Here is a 15,419-nt window from a genome sequence, read left to right on the forward strand (position 1 = left end):
TCCCCCTGCTTATTTAACTTCTATGCAGAGTACATCATGAGAAACGCTGGGCTGGATGAAGCACAGCTGGAATCAAGATTGCCGCGAGAAATATCAATAACCTCAGATATGCAGATGACACCGCGCTTATGGCAAAAAGTGAACAGGAACTAAAGAGCCTCTTGATTAAAGTGGAAGAGGAGAGTGGAAAAGTTGGCTTAAAACTCAACATTCAAAGAACTGATCATGGCATCCAGTCCCATCACGTCATGGCAAATAGATGGGGAAACAATGGAAACAGTGACAGGCTTTATTTTCTTGGGCTCCATAATCACTGCAGATGGTGACCGCAGCCACAAAAATAAAAAAACAAAAGATGCTTATTCCTTGGAAGAAAATCTATGACCAACCTAGACAGCATATTGAAAAGCAGATACATTACTTTGCCAACAAAGGTCCATCTAGTCAAAACTATGGTTTTCCCAGTAGTCATGTATGGATATGAGAGTTGGACCATAAGGAAAGCTGAGTGCCAAAGAATTGATGCTTTTGAACTGAGGTGTTGGAGAAAACTCCTGAGAGTTCCTTGAACTGCAAGCAGATCCAACCAGTCATCCTAAAGGAAATCAGTCCTGAATACTCATTGGAATGATTGATGCTGAAGTTGAAGCTCCAATACTTTGGCCACTTGATACAAAGAACTGACTTACTGGAAAAGACCCTGATTCTGGAAAAGATTGAAGGCAAAAGGAGAAAGAGGTGTCAGAGGATGATGCTTAAATAGCATCACTCACTCAATGGACATGAGTTTGAGGAGGTTCTGGGAGTTGGTGATAGACAGGCAAGCTTGGCGAGCTGCAGTCCATGGGGCTGCAAAGAGTCAGACATGACTGAGTGACTGGATTGACTGACTGAAGGGGAAAAAAAATGAGTCCAGTTAAACTATAACACAGTGTTTTGTAACCCAGAATTTTTTCCCTGGACTTCTTAGAAATGGTTCTTTTAGACTTAAGTTTTTAACCATATAGCACTCACGGAAATGATTCATACAATTAATTTGGTTACATGTCCTTCAAGTGTCTATTTAGAATCCAGATCGTCAGTGTCTGTGTATTCCTCACTATGTTCTATCAATAGTGTTAGTGATGGAGCATCTCTTAAAAGTGTCCCACTATTGATTTCAGATTTTCTTCTAAGCTGCTGACACCTGTCTGCAAGTTTGGATGTGAATGCAAGACAACTCTATCATGACTGCTGCCTGGCCCACAGCTCTCTTGCTCGTAGTGCTACTGAAATGGGGGGATAGTTCCAGATCTACGTGTAGTGTATGCATTTCTACACATGCCCTGAAGCAAAGAGCTGGGCAGCACTGGGTGAGACCTCCGGTTAGGGAGGCTGAGGGGGCAGTGCAGTGTGAGTCTGGCGCTTAGCGGAGGGACAGGTGTAGAAAGATGGGTTTGCAGATTTGTGACCCACAAGCACACAGATGATAATGGGCCTCATGGGCCAGGGAAGCCAAGGCAAGGCGGAGAAAAGGCTTGGTGTTGAGCCTTGGGATTCTCAAGTGTTTAGAAACCTACAAGAGGAGACAATCAACTCCACTGAGTTAGCAGCAGGTATCCAGTCCAAACGCTGGATATCAAGGCAGTGATAGCGAAGCCTGATGTCACTTGAGGAAGAGGGGCACAGGCAGCGAGGTCAAGTGCTGCCCAGAAGTCAATGAGGATGAGAGCTGAAGAGTGACCATGACTGGGCAGCAGAGAGGTCATGAGTGACTTTGATAAATGGACCTTCCTGGTGGGTGGCAGCCTCTGTGGAGCTGGATGACAAACAGATAGTGGGTTGAGGAGTGAGAATGGGTGAGGTGGTCTTCAAGCAGCTGTGCTGTCAAAGCTAGACGTATGGCCAAGAGAGGTGGCGGTGTTTCCGTTTCAAAACGACACTGGACATGTGTGGACACTACCTTAGTACAGTGGGCTTGACTGTGCAGGAGAGGATATGAGTCGTGGCAACGTGCTTGAGAAGGTGAGAAGGACGTGATCCAGGGTACGAGACCAACTCAGCTTTGGGCAGAATCAAGACCCACTGCAAAGCCATCATCTGGGCACAAACGCTCAACGTTCCAAGACCTTTATCCAGGTTTCCAGAACAGCACTGCCTCTTCCTCTCTCAGGGGTGGGGGACACCTCCGAATGTCCTGTTTCTAGCATCTTTTCAATAAATTCTGCAGCCATGAAATGAAAAGAAGCTTACTCCTTGGAGAAGTTATGACCAACCTAGACAGCATATTAAAAAGCAGAGACATTACTTTGCCAACAAAGGTCCTAGTCAAAGCTATGGTTTTTCCAGCAGTCACGTATGGATGTGAGAGTTAAGACTACAGAGAAAGCTGAGCACCTAAGAATTGATACTTTTGAACTGTGGTGCTGGAGAAAACGCTTGAGAGTTCCTTGGACTGCAAATAGATCCAGCCAGTCCATCCTTAAAGGAAATCAGCCCTGAATATTCATTGGAAGGACTGATGCTAATGCTGGAACTCCAGTACTTTGGCCCCCTGATGGGAAGAACTGACTCATTTGAAAAGACCTTGATACTGGGAAAGATTGAAGGCCAGAGAAGGGGACGGCAGAGGATGAGGTGGTTGGATGGCATCACCGACTCAATGGACATGAATTTGAGTAAGCTCTGGGAGTTGTTGATGGACAGGGAGGCCTAGCGTGTTGCACTGCGTGAGGTCGCAAAGAGTTGGACACTACTGAGCGACTGAACTGAACTTCAATAAATCCGGGCTATTCTCGTTTCCCTGGTCGGTCCCCGCTGGTGTCTCATTTCCTAACTGCGGCTTCAGATGTGGGCTGGGCGGAGGACACGCGGCAGACGGGTCGGTTCCCCGACGACAACACGCACCACCGGCCTGGGCGCCCAGCTCTGGAGGCTCAGCTTCCCCACCACGGTCACAGTCCTTCTGGTGGGTTGGCGGAGTACCGCCCACGTGGGTGACACACCTCCGCTGGACTACGCTCTCCCAGTCTCCAGCTCCTACCTCGCCAGCACCGCAGGCGTCTACCGATGCCCCGCCTTCCCTGGGCCCCCTTCTTCCTCCTCAGCCTCCAGCGTTGGCGTCCTACGTGGCTCCGCTGACTGCGCATCCTCAGTTTACAGGGCGCGCGGTGGTTCGGGGGGGCCGGCGGGGCGGGGCTCGGCTGGGCGAGCGCGGTGACGCCACTGCGCAGCCGCGGGTGGGCGGGACCGTGCCACGTCTGCGCGCGCCGGCCGCGCCCCCTCCCGGCGGCGGCGGTCAGTCAGCCTGTGCGCGACTCCGGAGCGCTACGCGCGCGCTTCTCGCTCCCCGCGCTGACCCTCGCGCGCTTCCCTCCCGGCCGCCAGAGCCCTCCGCCGCCTAGGTCCGTCTGAAACCGGCTTCGCACCATGTCTTCGCCTCCCGAGGGGAAGCTGGAGACGAAAGCTGGACACCCGCCCGCCGGTACGGACGCGTTCCCACTTTCTCTCCTCTCGCGGGTCCGGAGGGCGGGCTCGAACCCGCGGGCATGGGGCGCGGGGCGCGCGGGGCGCCGGGCGGGGAGGCGGCGGCCCGCCGGTCCGCTCGTGCGGTCTGAGGTAGACTCAGCCCCGCGCGAGCGACACCTGTTTTCTTTACGCGAAAACATCGCAGGTCCGTGGAGTTGCGTGCAGAGTAGACGGACTTGAAAGAAGCCCAGCCGAACAATGTGTTCCAAAAGTTTGGGTGGTGAATGCTTCCTTAGAATGCACAGATGCTTTAGAAAGGAAAACGAGGAGCCGAAACAATGACAAATCACAGTTCTCAGCGTCTTGGCGATGATCAATTGTAAGCTGACGGCATTACAAAAAAGAACCAAAGGAGTGGAAATCTTTTTTTTTTTTCTTTCGTTAACCACTGAATATGACTTTTTTTCCCGCCCTCCAGTTCCTTTCGCATTCTGCTTTTCCTCAAAAGTGGTTTTGTTTTTGTTTTTGTTTTCGTTTTGCTTTTTGCTTCTGTACATCTTAAACTTCGGAGGCAAGGAAGTTAAATGCTGGAGTCTTTTTTTCTTCGAAAACGAGACTCTGAGCAGCCTTTATTTTCATATCTTCTCCTCCCCCTTTTGAGCACAGTTCCTGTTTGCTCTTTCGAATCTGCCCAAACGGGTCGATTGCTTTTTTCACCCCTCCTTTGAAATGACCATCAGTCCATATGGAAGGGCACTGAGGGAATCAGAGGTGACTGACTCCCAGTCGCTTCGGCGTGTGGGGTTTTTAGGATCTTCATTCCGCACGTCAGTGAAGAGCATGAACTCAGTCTGCTAGTAACAGAGGCCTGAGCCAAACATGGCTGCTTTCTGTGGAACAGTTATGCCATCTTCTTGTTGAAGGAAAGATTTCCCCAATTTCTGCCTGCCGCCGCCCCCACCATAGGCCACTAATTCTTTGTCTCCACACGGTGAATAGAGCAGCTCCTTAACATGTTGCATTCCAGAGTAGATCATAGTTTTCATTACTGAAACAAGCTCTCAACAGCAAGACAGGCACCAGGAAAGAAAAATGGCTAACCGATGCATGGGGGCTGTTAGAGGCATGGGATTTTAGGAAACACTTCCACTGTAATGGAAAATAGACTTTGGGGGCCTCTGTGTTGAATTAGTTTTAAGTTAAAAAAGAACTTCAAAGCGTTTCCTTTCATAACTCTGGCCTGTAAGTCCTACCACTGGGGGTTCATGCCCAGCTGCCTGATGACCTGGGCAGTGGGGCAGGAAGGAACACCTTCGTTTACACTGGTGACCCTCAACCATGCAGCTGCAGTCTCCCTGGGGCTCCCCTGTTCCCAGGGAGTGAGTAGCGGTAGAATGTCCGTGTTGGGATGATAACCAAAGCAAAGTGGCAGCAATTGCATACAGAGACAGCCATATGGAGATTTTTAGTATCGGAGGAATAAACTGTCGCTATTAACTCCCTGGGAGAAATTTCATGAAGGACTCTGAGTTTTTCTGAATTGTAAACAGCTAGGCTGTGTGAATCACGAATTAAGTATCTTAAATATGTTCAAGGAGAAGGGAGCCAATGTATTTGTGCTGGCAAAGCGGTGAACTTGAGTTCTAAGTTTGAGGCTGGTCACTTCTCTAGGGCTCGGTTTTCCTAATCCGTGAAATGGGAGGTTTGTGCCAGATGGTCCCTAAGGAGGTAGCAGGGTAGGGCTGTCTTTCTGCGCTTAATGTCACCGTCTATAGGATTGGAACCCAGGAACAGTTAATGCCTCAGGTAAACTCCAGTGACTTCAGGGCAGTGACTTCTTAAGGCTTTGAGACCCCAGTCCAGCAGGAGCCACTAAGGAAGCCGTCACTGTCATCCTGGCTTTCGCAGGGGTGGTCACACTTGGCCAGAGCTGGAGGAAGGGCCTGGCATCCTGGCCCAGGGGTGCAGGTTAGAAAGAGACCTTTCGTCAGTTGCAGTGTCTTGCCTCTCACTTAGTACCTCACAGAGACCTCTGCGTGGAAGCCTTTTCTGGCAGAAAGGTCTGGGTGGTCTTGTTTACTCCAGCATGACCAGAGAACAGACAGTTCTGCAGAGTAGATGTTAAAAGAAAAAAAAGCGTCTACTATAATAAAGGGTAATCATCATGGATAGCCCAGAACCCAGTTCCTAAGTCAAAATAACAGCCTTGAAACGTTGGGAACACTTTGATTAAGTGCTTAAGTTGGACGACAAAATCTTGTGCCTAAGCCTGCTATCGAAAACAATAAAATTCTCCTCTGTGACTCTCTTCATGTTCTTTTGTGTTTTCTCATTATTGCTCTCTGAACCAGGTATGCTTCTCTGTACTCCACAACCTCTACCTGTCTGCCTGTGCCCCTTGCTTCTGGGCCTGGGTCCCGTTGATGAGCAGGGCCTGGCTCTGTGATACCTAATAAATAGCTTGTGAGTTTCTCCAGATCCTCTTACTGCCTCTCACTTCCTCCCTGGCACGCGAGGCCCACCACTTCCCTCCATTGCTGAGCTGTCTCCAGCGTGTCCTGGTGGTGCAGGCGGGACTCTCAGCCAGCTTAGGCAGCAGCAGCATCATGGAAATCGTAACTCATATTTGCCTAGTGTTACAGGGCGTGGGATGCTTCCCGGGTGGCACTAGTGGTAAGGAACCCGCCTACCACATAAGAGATGCAGGTTCAATCCCTGGGTCGGGAAGATCCCTTGGAGAAGGGTATGGCAAACCCACTCCCGTACTCTTGCCTGGAGAATCCCATGGATGGAGGAGCCTGGCAAGCTATGGTCAAGAGGGGTGCAAAGAGGCAGACAGCACTAAGTAACTTAGTATGTGTGCATGCTTAGGGTGTGGGGTATAGGGGAGAAAAATCACTTCCCCTTTTTCTTCTAGGTTTCTGGCTGAGAGCCCCCTTATGATAAAGAACAGACTAATAATGAAAATGAAGCAGTTCAACCAAGCCCCACCTTACATACTAATGATAAAACATGCCCTAAAACATGCCCTGGAGAGGAGGTTCCCCTTGTGGGAGGGAGCCAGGAAATGCCTGGTAAGCCAGGGGAAGGTTGTTACGCAGGGTAGGATTCTCCTGTGACTTAGTCATCTTTCTCTTCCTGTTACACAGAAAAAGAGATACTTACATGTGGAGATCTCCCTTACGAGTGTAAAAGTTCCCAGCAAGGGTGACTTCTGTGTGTCCAGCTTTTCCTTGCATGCTGTTTCTTAATCAACTCAAAGTCATACTTGCCCAAGAGGCAGGTTTTGGGGGTGGCAGCCTGCTCCCCTTCACCAGTCAGTTATAAGCACTTGGCATTAATGAACAGTCACCTTGCAGTTGGGATCAAGGGGATAACACCATTTTTAAACCTGGCCAAGCCCTCTGGAGTGTTGCTGACACCGCCAAGTCAGTGACTTCAGGGGGGCTCCCCTGGGCAGGGGTGGGGGGCTTTACTTCCTGGAACCTCAGCAGCCCTTCTCAAAGGGGCTCCATTCTTCACCAGGTCCTCCTCCCAGGACGTGAGGTTAATGAGGTTCCTAAAGAGCCTCAGAGGAAGGGGACTGTGTGAATAAATACAGAGTCCACCCACTGAGGGCTGGTGGGCACTGCCTGGCATCCTGTGATATGCTGGTGGCTGGCTCCTCTGTAAAAGTAGCCAAGTCTTCATGATTTGAGAGCTTGCCACTGCTCTCGGCGACCAAGTATTCGTGGAGAAACGAGAGGAGACTGCTGCTTTTCTGGAAATTCTTGCAAATAACAGATGAACAGAGTGAGTGAGGTTCTGTTTCATCTAATAGCAGAACTCTGATCCCCAGCAGAAGGGGGGACTTGGTGACAAGCCACACTGTGACTCACTCCTGCCTGTTTCCATGAGTTTTTGGCAGTGGTGGGAATAACGTCTCTTCATAACATACGTTTTGCCAGCCCCTGTCCCCTCCCATTTCCCCAGGGGATACAAACCGTATGGCAGGAAAGTTCTCATAAATCTAGTATGTGATGGCTTGAAGTGTTAGTAATCTTATGTGTGGTTTCCTTTCAAGAGTAGATTTTATGTCCCTTCTAGAACTGAGTCAAATGGAAATACAAATACAATTCTATTCATTATAGTGGAAAAGAGACCATTTTGTTTTTCTTTGGTAATTTCAAAATAATTCAGTTCTCTGTTCTACTGATCATTCAGGGTGCATTTAAAAGGTTGTGGGTGACACTTCCCCCTGAATTACCTCCCTTTGGAGGTTTCATATTATCCAGGCCACTCTGTTGCTAGAAAGGCAAGACAGATTCGGTTTTTATTGTAGTAGCCGTGAACTCACAGGTGTGCTAATCACGACCCCCAGTGTGCTCAACCCAGTCACTGATTGGCGCTTGAAGATACAGGACAGAGGTGTCTGCCTTTGCTCCTGCAAGTGTGTGCTCAGTCACTAAGTCATGTCCGATGTCTGACTCTGTGACGCCATTGACTGTAACCCCCCAGGCGCCTCTGTCTACGGAGTTTCCCAGGCAAGAATACTGGAGTGGGTTGCCACTTCCTCCTTCAGGGGATCTTCCCGACCCAGGGATAGAACCCGCATGTCTTCTGCAATGGCAGGCAGGTTTTTTTTTTACCACTAGCGCCAGCTGGGAAGCCCACCTTTGCTCCTGAGATGCCAAGAAAAAAGAGAGACCCTTTTAGTCAGCATTTTTTTTTTAAATTCAAGAGCTTCCAGTTAGGGTGCACCAGGCACTTTTATGACGTGTTTAAGATTTCCCCTCTGTGTTCTGAGACTTTGGCTGACACATGCCTCCTCCTCCTCACTTCTGTGAGTGTCCTGTTCATTTCAGAAGATGCCTGCACACTCTTACTTGGTCTTGTGAATGGCCTCCCCTTCCCAGCTTCATAGACTTTTGTTTGTATAGGGACTATCCACTTTTGTATCAGGTCCTGTATTAGTTACAGTTATATCAGCTATATTACATTGTATTCACTGTTGTAACAGACAACCCCAAATCGCAGGGGCTGAACAAGTCAAGGTTTGTTTCTCTCCCAGGAGGCCCTCCAACTGGGGCGGAAAAATGCAGAGGGTGAGCCCCCTCCTGTCCAGCGTGTGGACTCCTCGGAGGGGACTGAGTGCAGGCCGAGGTGTGGGGGCCTTGTGCCACCTACAAGTGACATGCGTCACTGTGTTAGTTTCCCGTGGCTGCTATAGCAAAGGACCACAAACTTTGTTGTTTAAAACAACACCGCTCTATTGTCTTACAGTTCTGGAGGTGAGAAGTCCAAACTGAGTCTCACTGGGCAGACGTTAAGGCATTTGCAGGGCTGGTTCATCTGGAGGTTCCAGGGGAGAACCCAGTTTCTGCCGCTTCCACTTTCCAGACGCCCCCACGCTCCTGGGTGCACTGCCCCTTCCTCCACCCGCAACAGTTGGTCCAGCCTTCCTCATAGTAGGCACGCTGATGCTCCTGTCCCTGTCTCATATTTCAGGTTCCCCTCGTGAACACAGGTTGCCCAGCCACGCAATCTAGAATAGCCTTTTTATTTTGAGGTCAGCTGATTAACAACCTCAATATCATCTGCAACCTTAATTCCTCCTTGCGAAGCGTATTCACAGGCAGGGGACTAGAGTGTGGCCAGCTTGGTGGGGAGAGGGGCATGACCCAGCTTACCGCAGTCGATTTCCCCTGGAATCAGCCACGACCCAGGTAAACAGCCCCACTCTCACTGCAAGGGAGACTGGGGTTGTGGTCGGTGACCACTGTCAGGCTGCCTGTCCCCGAGAACCTCCAGGCAGGGATCTTGCTCTTCCCTGGGCTTTCTGAAACCAGCCTCCCTGAACTCAGGGTTCCCCTGCGTCTGCCTCTCCCACTCCTCAGCTTTGGATCAGCCACTGTCTGGCAGGTCTTGGCCCTGTCACCACAGAAGCTGAGCACCGAAGAATTGATGCTTTTGAACTCTGGCCCTGGAGAAGACTCTTGAGAGTCCCTTGGACTGCAAGGAGATCTAACCAGTCTATCCTAAAGGAAATAAACCCTGAATATTCATCAGAAGGACTGAAGCTGAAGCTCCAATACTTTGGCCACCTGACTTCCTGGAAAAGCCTCTGATGGAGGCCACCAGTTGAAGTAGCCACAGAGGATGAGATGGTTGGATGGCATCACCGACTCAGTGGACATGAGTTTGAGCCAACTCCAGGAGATAGCGAAGGACAGGGGAGCCTGGTGTGCTGCAGTCCATGGCATCAGAGAGTGGGATAGGATTGAGCAACTGAACAATGACCAGGCACTCTGACCTCTGGGTCACAGCTGCAGGGGGATGGAGCCCGCACTGCCTGGAAGCCGTACCGGCCTCTCTAGTCCCAGCCCCCGCACCAGGTCTCTGAAGCTCACCCCGCCTCTGGAGAGCGAGCGAGGTTCAGTTAAGGGCCTTCCCACCCCAACACCTTTCGCCTCTAAGCGGAGAATAGCAGCTTCCCTTCTTTCATTCTCTGTTTTCTCAGAGAGGAAGCCATCAGGGGTGCACGTTCAGCAGTTTATCGGGGACTCATCTTTTCAGGGAAGCATCCCTTTCACCCGTTGTGGAAAGCCCGTGTGGGGACTGACTGAACGTGGCCGCAGGGCTGGGCAGCTCTGGGGGTCCCCTTAACTCAGAGCCGCTGCCCCTCTTTCTCCCACTCCTTGCGGCGCCCCCCTCCCTCAGGACGCCAGCCTCCCCGGATGGGCGTGGCTTCTTTGCTGGCCAAGGAGAACCCTCTTCCGGCGGGGACCCTCCTCTTCGCAGAGAACGATCGCCTCCCTGTGCCTTGGTGCTACCCACTGTCCCCATCCCAGGGCCGTCCGGTCTCATGCGCACTTCGCTTTCCGGCCACAGTGCTGCTCTACCTGGGGAGGATTTCGTTCACCCCGGATCGGCACCTTGGGCGTCTCTGGTTTGCTTGTGTTTTGTTCTCGCTGGAACAAGTCTCAAAGCCTTTCCTGGCTTCTTTTAGGTGGGTTTGCTTTCCTTTGAATCACATTTCAATAGCACTTCCCAGCAAGAGCAAAGGGAAGCCTCTGCTGGGGGGGGGGGGGGGTCCTGCCCTGCTGGTCCCCAGGGCTGGCCCCTCCCTAGCTCCGGGCGCTCTTACTGTCTCAAGCCTGCTGGGGACACCCTCCTCTTCACCCTGCCTGGCCTGCAGCTGTGGGTCTTCCTAGCCTACTGGTGAGGGGATGGAGCCGTCTGTTGGGGACCCTTTCACAGCCAGGCACCCCAGCACCTCGGGGGCTGCCCTACCCCAGGGCGGCACTGTCATCAGTTGCTTCCTCCCCGGACAAAGTCTGAGCTGGAGGCTGTCTCCTCCGCCCGCTTTGCTCTGTGGGCAGGAAAAGCTGCTTCACAGAGAGCTTTCCACATCAAACACACTTTCTTCGCGGGCAGGTTGGGCCTAGAACCTGCCCGAAGGCATCTCTGTGAGGAGCTCTGGTGCTCTGTTTCCTGGAATGTTCAAGCAGGAAAAGGCCTGTGGGGTGAGATTAGGGGCACTTGCTGCCGGGGGAGGGGCAGAAGCTTGCTCACTGTGGCTTCCCCTCCTCTTGGGATTGCGGGGAGGGGGGTGGTCTGCACCATAGGGTTTGGGTGAAGTGGGTGGGGTGGTAACTGGCCAGTAGTTAGAACAGGGCCTGGCACGTGGCCATCCAGTGGGAAGGGTTATCCATGGTCCTTGACTCTCCAAAAGCTTCCTTAGATGGTGACGGGCTGAGGACAGCCCTGGCGGTGGTCAGCTGCTGGGACAGGGAGTCCCTCACCATGGAGGGTGCATGGCTCACTCAACAATCTGCTGTTCAGGTCCTGCCCCCGCCTCTACTTCACACAAAGGAAACTGGGGAGGAGGTGATAAGCCACCAAGGACACACACACAGGGTGCTCTGAGTGCTGGATGCTCAGTGTTAGAACCCGCTTAATAACAAACCTAGACAGCATATTAAAAAGCAGAGACATTACTTTGCCAGCAAAGTCAAAACTATGGTTTTCCCAGTAGTCATGTATGGATGTGAGAGTTGGACCATAAAGAAAGCTGAGTGCCGAAGAATTGATGCTTTTGAACTGTTGTGTTGGAGAAGACTCTTGAGAGTCCCTTGGACTGTAAGGAGATCCAACTAGTCCATCCTAAAGGAGACCCGTCCTGAATATTCATTGGAAGGACTGATGCTGAAGCTGAAATGCCAATCCTTTGGCCACCTGATGAGAACTGACTCCTTAGAAAAGACCCTGATGCTGGGAAAGACTGCGGGCAGGAGGAGAAGGGGATGACAGAAGATGAGAAGGTTGGATGGCATCACCAACTGGATTGACATGAGTTTAAGCAAGCTTCAGGAGTTGCTGATGGACAGGAAAGCCTGGTATGCTGCAGTCCATGGAGTTGCAAAGAGTCGAACACGACTGAGCGATTGAACTGAATGAGAGTAGCCAGGAGTTGAGCACCTGTGGGAGTCAGGCCCTGATGGAGGCGTTCCATGTGGGCTCCCTCTTCAGTCCTCAGAAAACCCCTGGGGGTAGAGCATTGCCACCCTTTCTTCACGGATGGGACCCTGCGGCAGAGTGCCGGCAGCTTGCCCGAACACACACAGACACAAAAACACAGACACAAAAACACACACACGTGTAGAGCTGGCACTTGAACCTGGGGATCTGGCTCCCAGAATTCATAACTGGCTCCCAGAATTCATAACTAAACCTTCTGCTCAGGACTCCTACCAAGAGGAAGCTTGTTATTTACATTTGAAGCTCAGATTTGAATAACAACCATCACAACAAAAGTCTGTTTTGTTTTTTACTACTGTCTCAGGAAAATACTTGCATTTGCAAATAATTCTGCAAAGGTTTCTGCAGAAGTAACGCTCCCTTTGTATTTCTGACCAATGAAGAGTCCTAGTGACGGTGATAAAACAGTCGATAAATATATGCTGGCATATTTTCTGGCAGTCGTGCAAGTTAAAATGAATCTGTCTCAGCCTTGAGTTATTATTATTGCCACTTTATTGCAGCATTAATCACCACCCATACTGTGAGAGATTGATGAAATTAATTGTTCTTATAAACTGGATTAAATGAGGTGCTGAAATGGAGGTGTGGGTCTGGGAGTGTGTGCTTACTTCAAGAGAGGAGTGGACAGGCTCCCTGCGAGCTTCCCAAGACTTAATTATTTTGAACATCACCTTGCCATTCATCTGTTCCTTTTGTAGTGAGTTGCACACCCTCTTTACTTTTAGCCAGTTGATAGAATACACCCGGTACTTACAGTGTCAAGGTGTTTTGTCTGCCAAGTTGAAATGATTCAGAGATTATTTTTAAGTGGGCAACTGTATTAGTTTGTGCAGGCTGCTATAACAAAATAGCACAGACTGGGTGGTTCCATCAACGGAAATTTATTTTCTCACAGTTATGGAGGCCAGGAGTCCAAGATCAAGGTGCCAACAGGTGTAGTTTCTCCTGAGGCCTCTCTGCTTGGTTTACAGATGGCCACCTCCCCTCTCTGTCCTCATGTCGCCTTTCCTCTGCACATGTGCGTCCTGGTGTCTCTTTCTCTTCTGATAAGAAGACCAGTCCTATCAGATTAGGGCCACCCTTTGTTTGTGTGAGTGTGTGACTGGGTGTGTGTGTAAGTATAAAGTCTCTCAGTCGTGTCCAACTCTACGACCCCATGGGCTACAGCCTGCCAGGCTCCTCTGTCCATGGGATTCTCCAGGCAAGAATATTGAAGTGGGTTGCCATTCCCCTCTCCAGGGGATCTTCCCAACCCAGGGATCAAACCCACGTCTCTTATGTCTCCTGTACTGGCAGGTGGATTCTTTACCACTGTACCAGCTGGGAAGCCCTAGGGCCACCCTAACAGCCTCTTTTTCACTTAATTAGTTCTCTTTTTTTTTTTAGCTGCACTAGGTCTTTGTTGCAGCATGTGGGCTTTCTCTAGTTGAGGTGCCTAGGCTTAGTTTTCCCGCACCATGTGGGATCTTAGCTCCTAAACCAGGATCAAATCCAGATCCCTTGCCTTAGAAGGCAGATTCTTAACCACTGGCCCACCAGGGAAGTCCCCTTAATCACCTCTTTAGAGGCCTGTCTTCACACCCAGTCAGGTTTAAAGTTCCAGAGATCAGGGCTTCAACATACGAACTTGGGGAGGTCATAGTTCAACTCATAACAGCACCTTTGGTCCATTTCTTATGGACATGGGATAGGAGTGGGATAAATGGGGCAGGAAAATGCTTTTTTTTTTTTTAATGTTTAATGGGACAATTCTAGCCTTATTATTCAAACAAAAGCATTCATAATCTTGCATTTCAAGAGAGTGGGTAAAGAATAATGTAAACATAATTGTAGAATTTTCAGTCTCCATTTCTTAAGGTTTGGCAGGGCTCATAACCCTGGAAATCTTGAGAAGCCACCTGAAAATGGTATTTTTGTTTTCTTTTTCTTCTTTAAATCTTAGCCCAAATTGAGGGTGATCTCTAGGAGCAACACCCAAAGAAGAAACTAAATTGAGAACGGTTACCCTGAGCCTTGGGCCCCTGAGAGGCAGGAAGTGACTTGGTGTCTCCTCTTCTGATAAGAACACCAGTCATGTTGGGCTTCCCTGGAGGCTCAGATGGTAAAGAATCCGCCTGCAATGCAGGAGACCTGGGTTTGATCCCTGGGTAGGGAAGATCCCCTGGAGAAGGAACGGCTACTCACTCCAGTACTCTGGCCTGGAGAATTCCGTGGACAGAGGAGCCTGGGAGGCTGCAGTCCATGAGGTCAAAAAGAGTTGGACATGACCGAAGCAACTTTCACTCATGTTCAATTAGGCAACCCCTCCCCCCCGCCCAACATACACACACAGCCTCATTTAACTCAAGACCCCAGGTACAAGCTGGGTGCTCAGAGGCCAAATCCGTGGAGCAAGGGTGCAGGAAAAGTGTCCAGCAGCACACTGGGTTGGTGAGGAAGCTGGTGTGTTTGAGCCTGGCCTCCAGATGGAGAACTAAGTCTCCTGGAGAATTTGTAACTGCAGACCTGCCTTTACATGGACAGTCTGCCCAGATTTACGCTTTGGTCTTTCCTGTCCTGAGAAATCAGATGTGAAAAAGGATTTCCTGCTGCCCTTACCCCTGGTTTGACAGAAGTGTGCATAGCATCTCTCCAAGGGGTGCTGCCTAGACTACCCCCGGAGGATCCCCACAGGCAGAGGCTCACTGAAGACGTTCCCCCCAAATGAGCCAGATTCAGAAAAATGAACGGTGAGGGTGAGACTCCTGATAGTAAAATAATTACATAGGACTTCCTTGGGGGTACAGTGAATAGGAACCCACCTGCCAATGCAGGGGTCACTGGTTTGATCCCTGGTCTAGGAAGATTCCGCATTCTGTGGAGCAACTGAGCCTGTGCCCCACAACTTCTGAGCCGAGCTCTGGAGCCTGCAAACGGCAACTCCTGAGCCCATACTCCACTTGAGAAGTCACCCCTGTGAGAAGCTCATGAACCACAACTAGAGAGGTGCACAGCCCCAACTAGAGAAGCTTGTGGGCAACAACTAGGACCCAGCACAACCAAAAATTAAAACTAAAAAAATTAGATATACAACCATAAGACAAGTATGCCTGAAATGATAAAATGTATAAAAGAATAAAAACCATGGGAAACAAGTAAAATGCCCTCAAATAAAGACCAGGTGAATTTTGGGCGGAGGGGGGGGATGCTCTAGAAATGAAAAGATAAAATGATTGGAATCAAACACAGTCAGGATAATTATTCCTACTTCAAAAAATTTCAGGATAAAATCAGATTTTTGAGAGAATTACTGGACAGGATTATATTTCCTTCTTAACGAATAGAATATCCGCACTGAAAAGAAGTGGTGGTGGCAGCAGGGAGAGTCTCGTCCCAAACCCAGACCAGCAGACGCGTCATTAAATACAGCCTTCTATTTCTCATGCCTCTGCTTTACCTTCCTCTGAGCG

The 15,419-nt window shown here is 50.1% G+C and overlaps 1 protein-coding gene across 1 annotated transcript in view; it reads left to right on the forward strand.

Moving 5' to 3' along the window:
- DAP (death associated protein) overlaps positions 3,248–15,419 on the forward strand; it is a 63,236-nt gene continuing 51,064 nt past the window's right edge. Inside the window, exon 1 of the mRNA XM_018065627.1 lies at positions 3,248–3,463. Within this exon, the coding sequence (XP_017921116.1) occupies positions 3,409–3,463 (55 nt within the window). The 5' untranslated portion in view covers positions 3,248–3,408. The remainder of the gene's footprint in view (positions 3,464–15,419) is intronic.

This window comes from Capra hircus, chromosome 20 (genome assembly GCF_001704415.2).
Source record: "Capra hircus breed San Clemente chromosome 20, ASM170441v1, whole genome shotgun sequence".
Taxonomy (NCBI): domain Eukaryota; kingdom Metazoa; phylum Chordata; class Mammalia; order Artiodactyla; family Bovidae; genus Capra; species Capra hircus.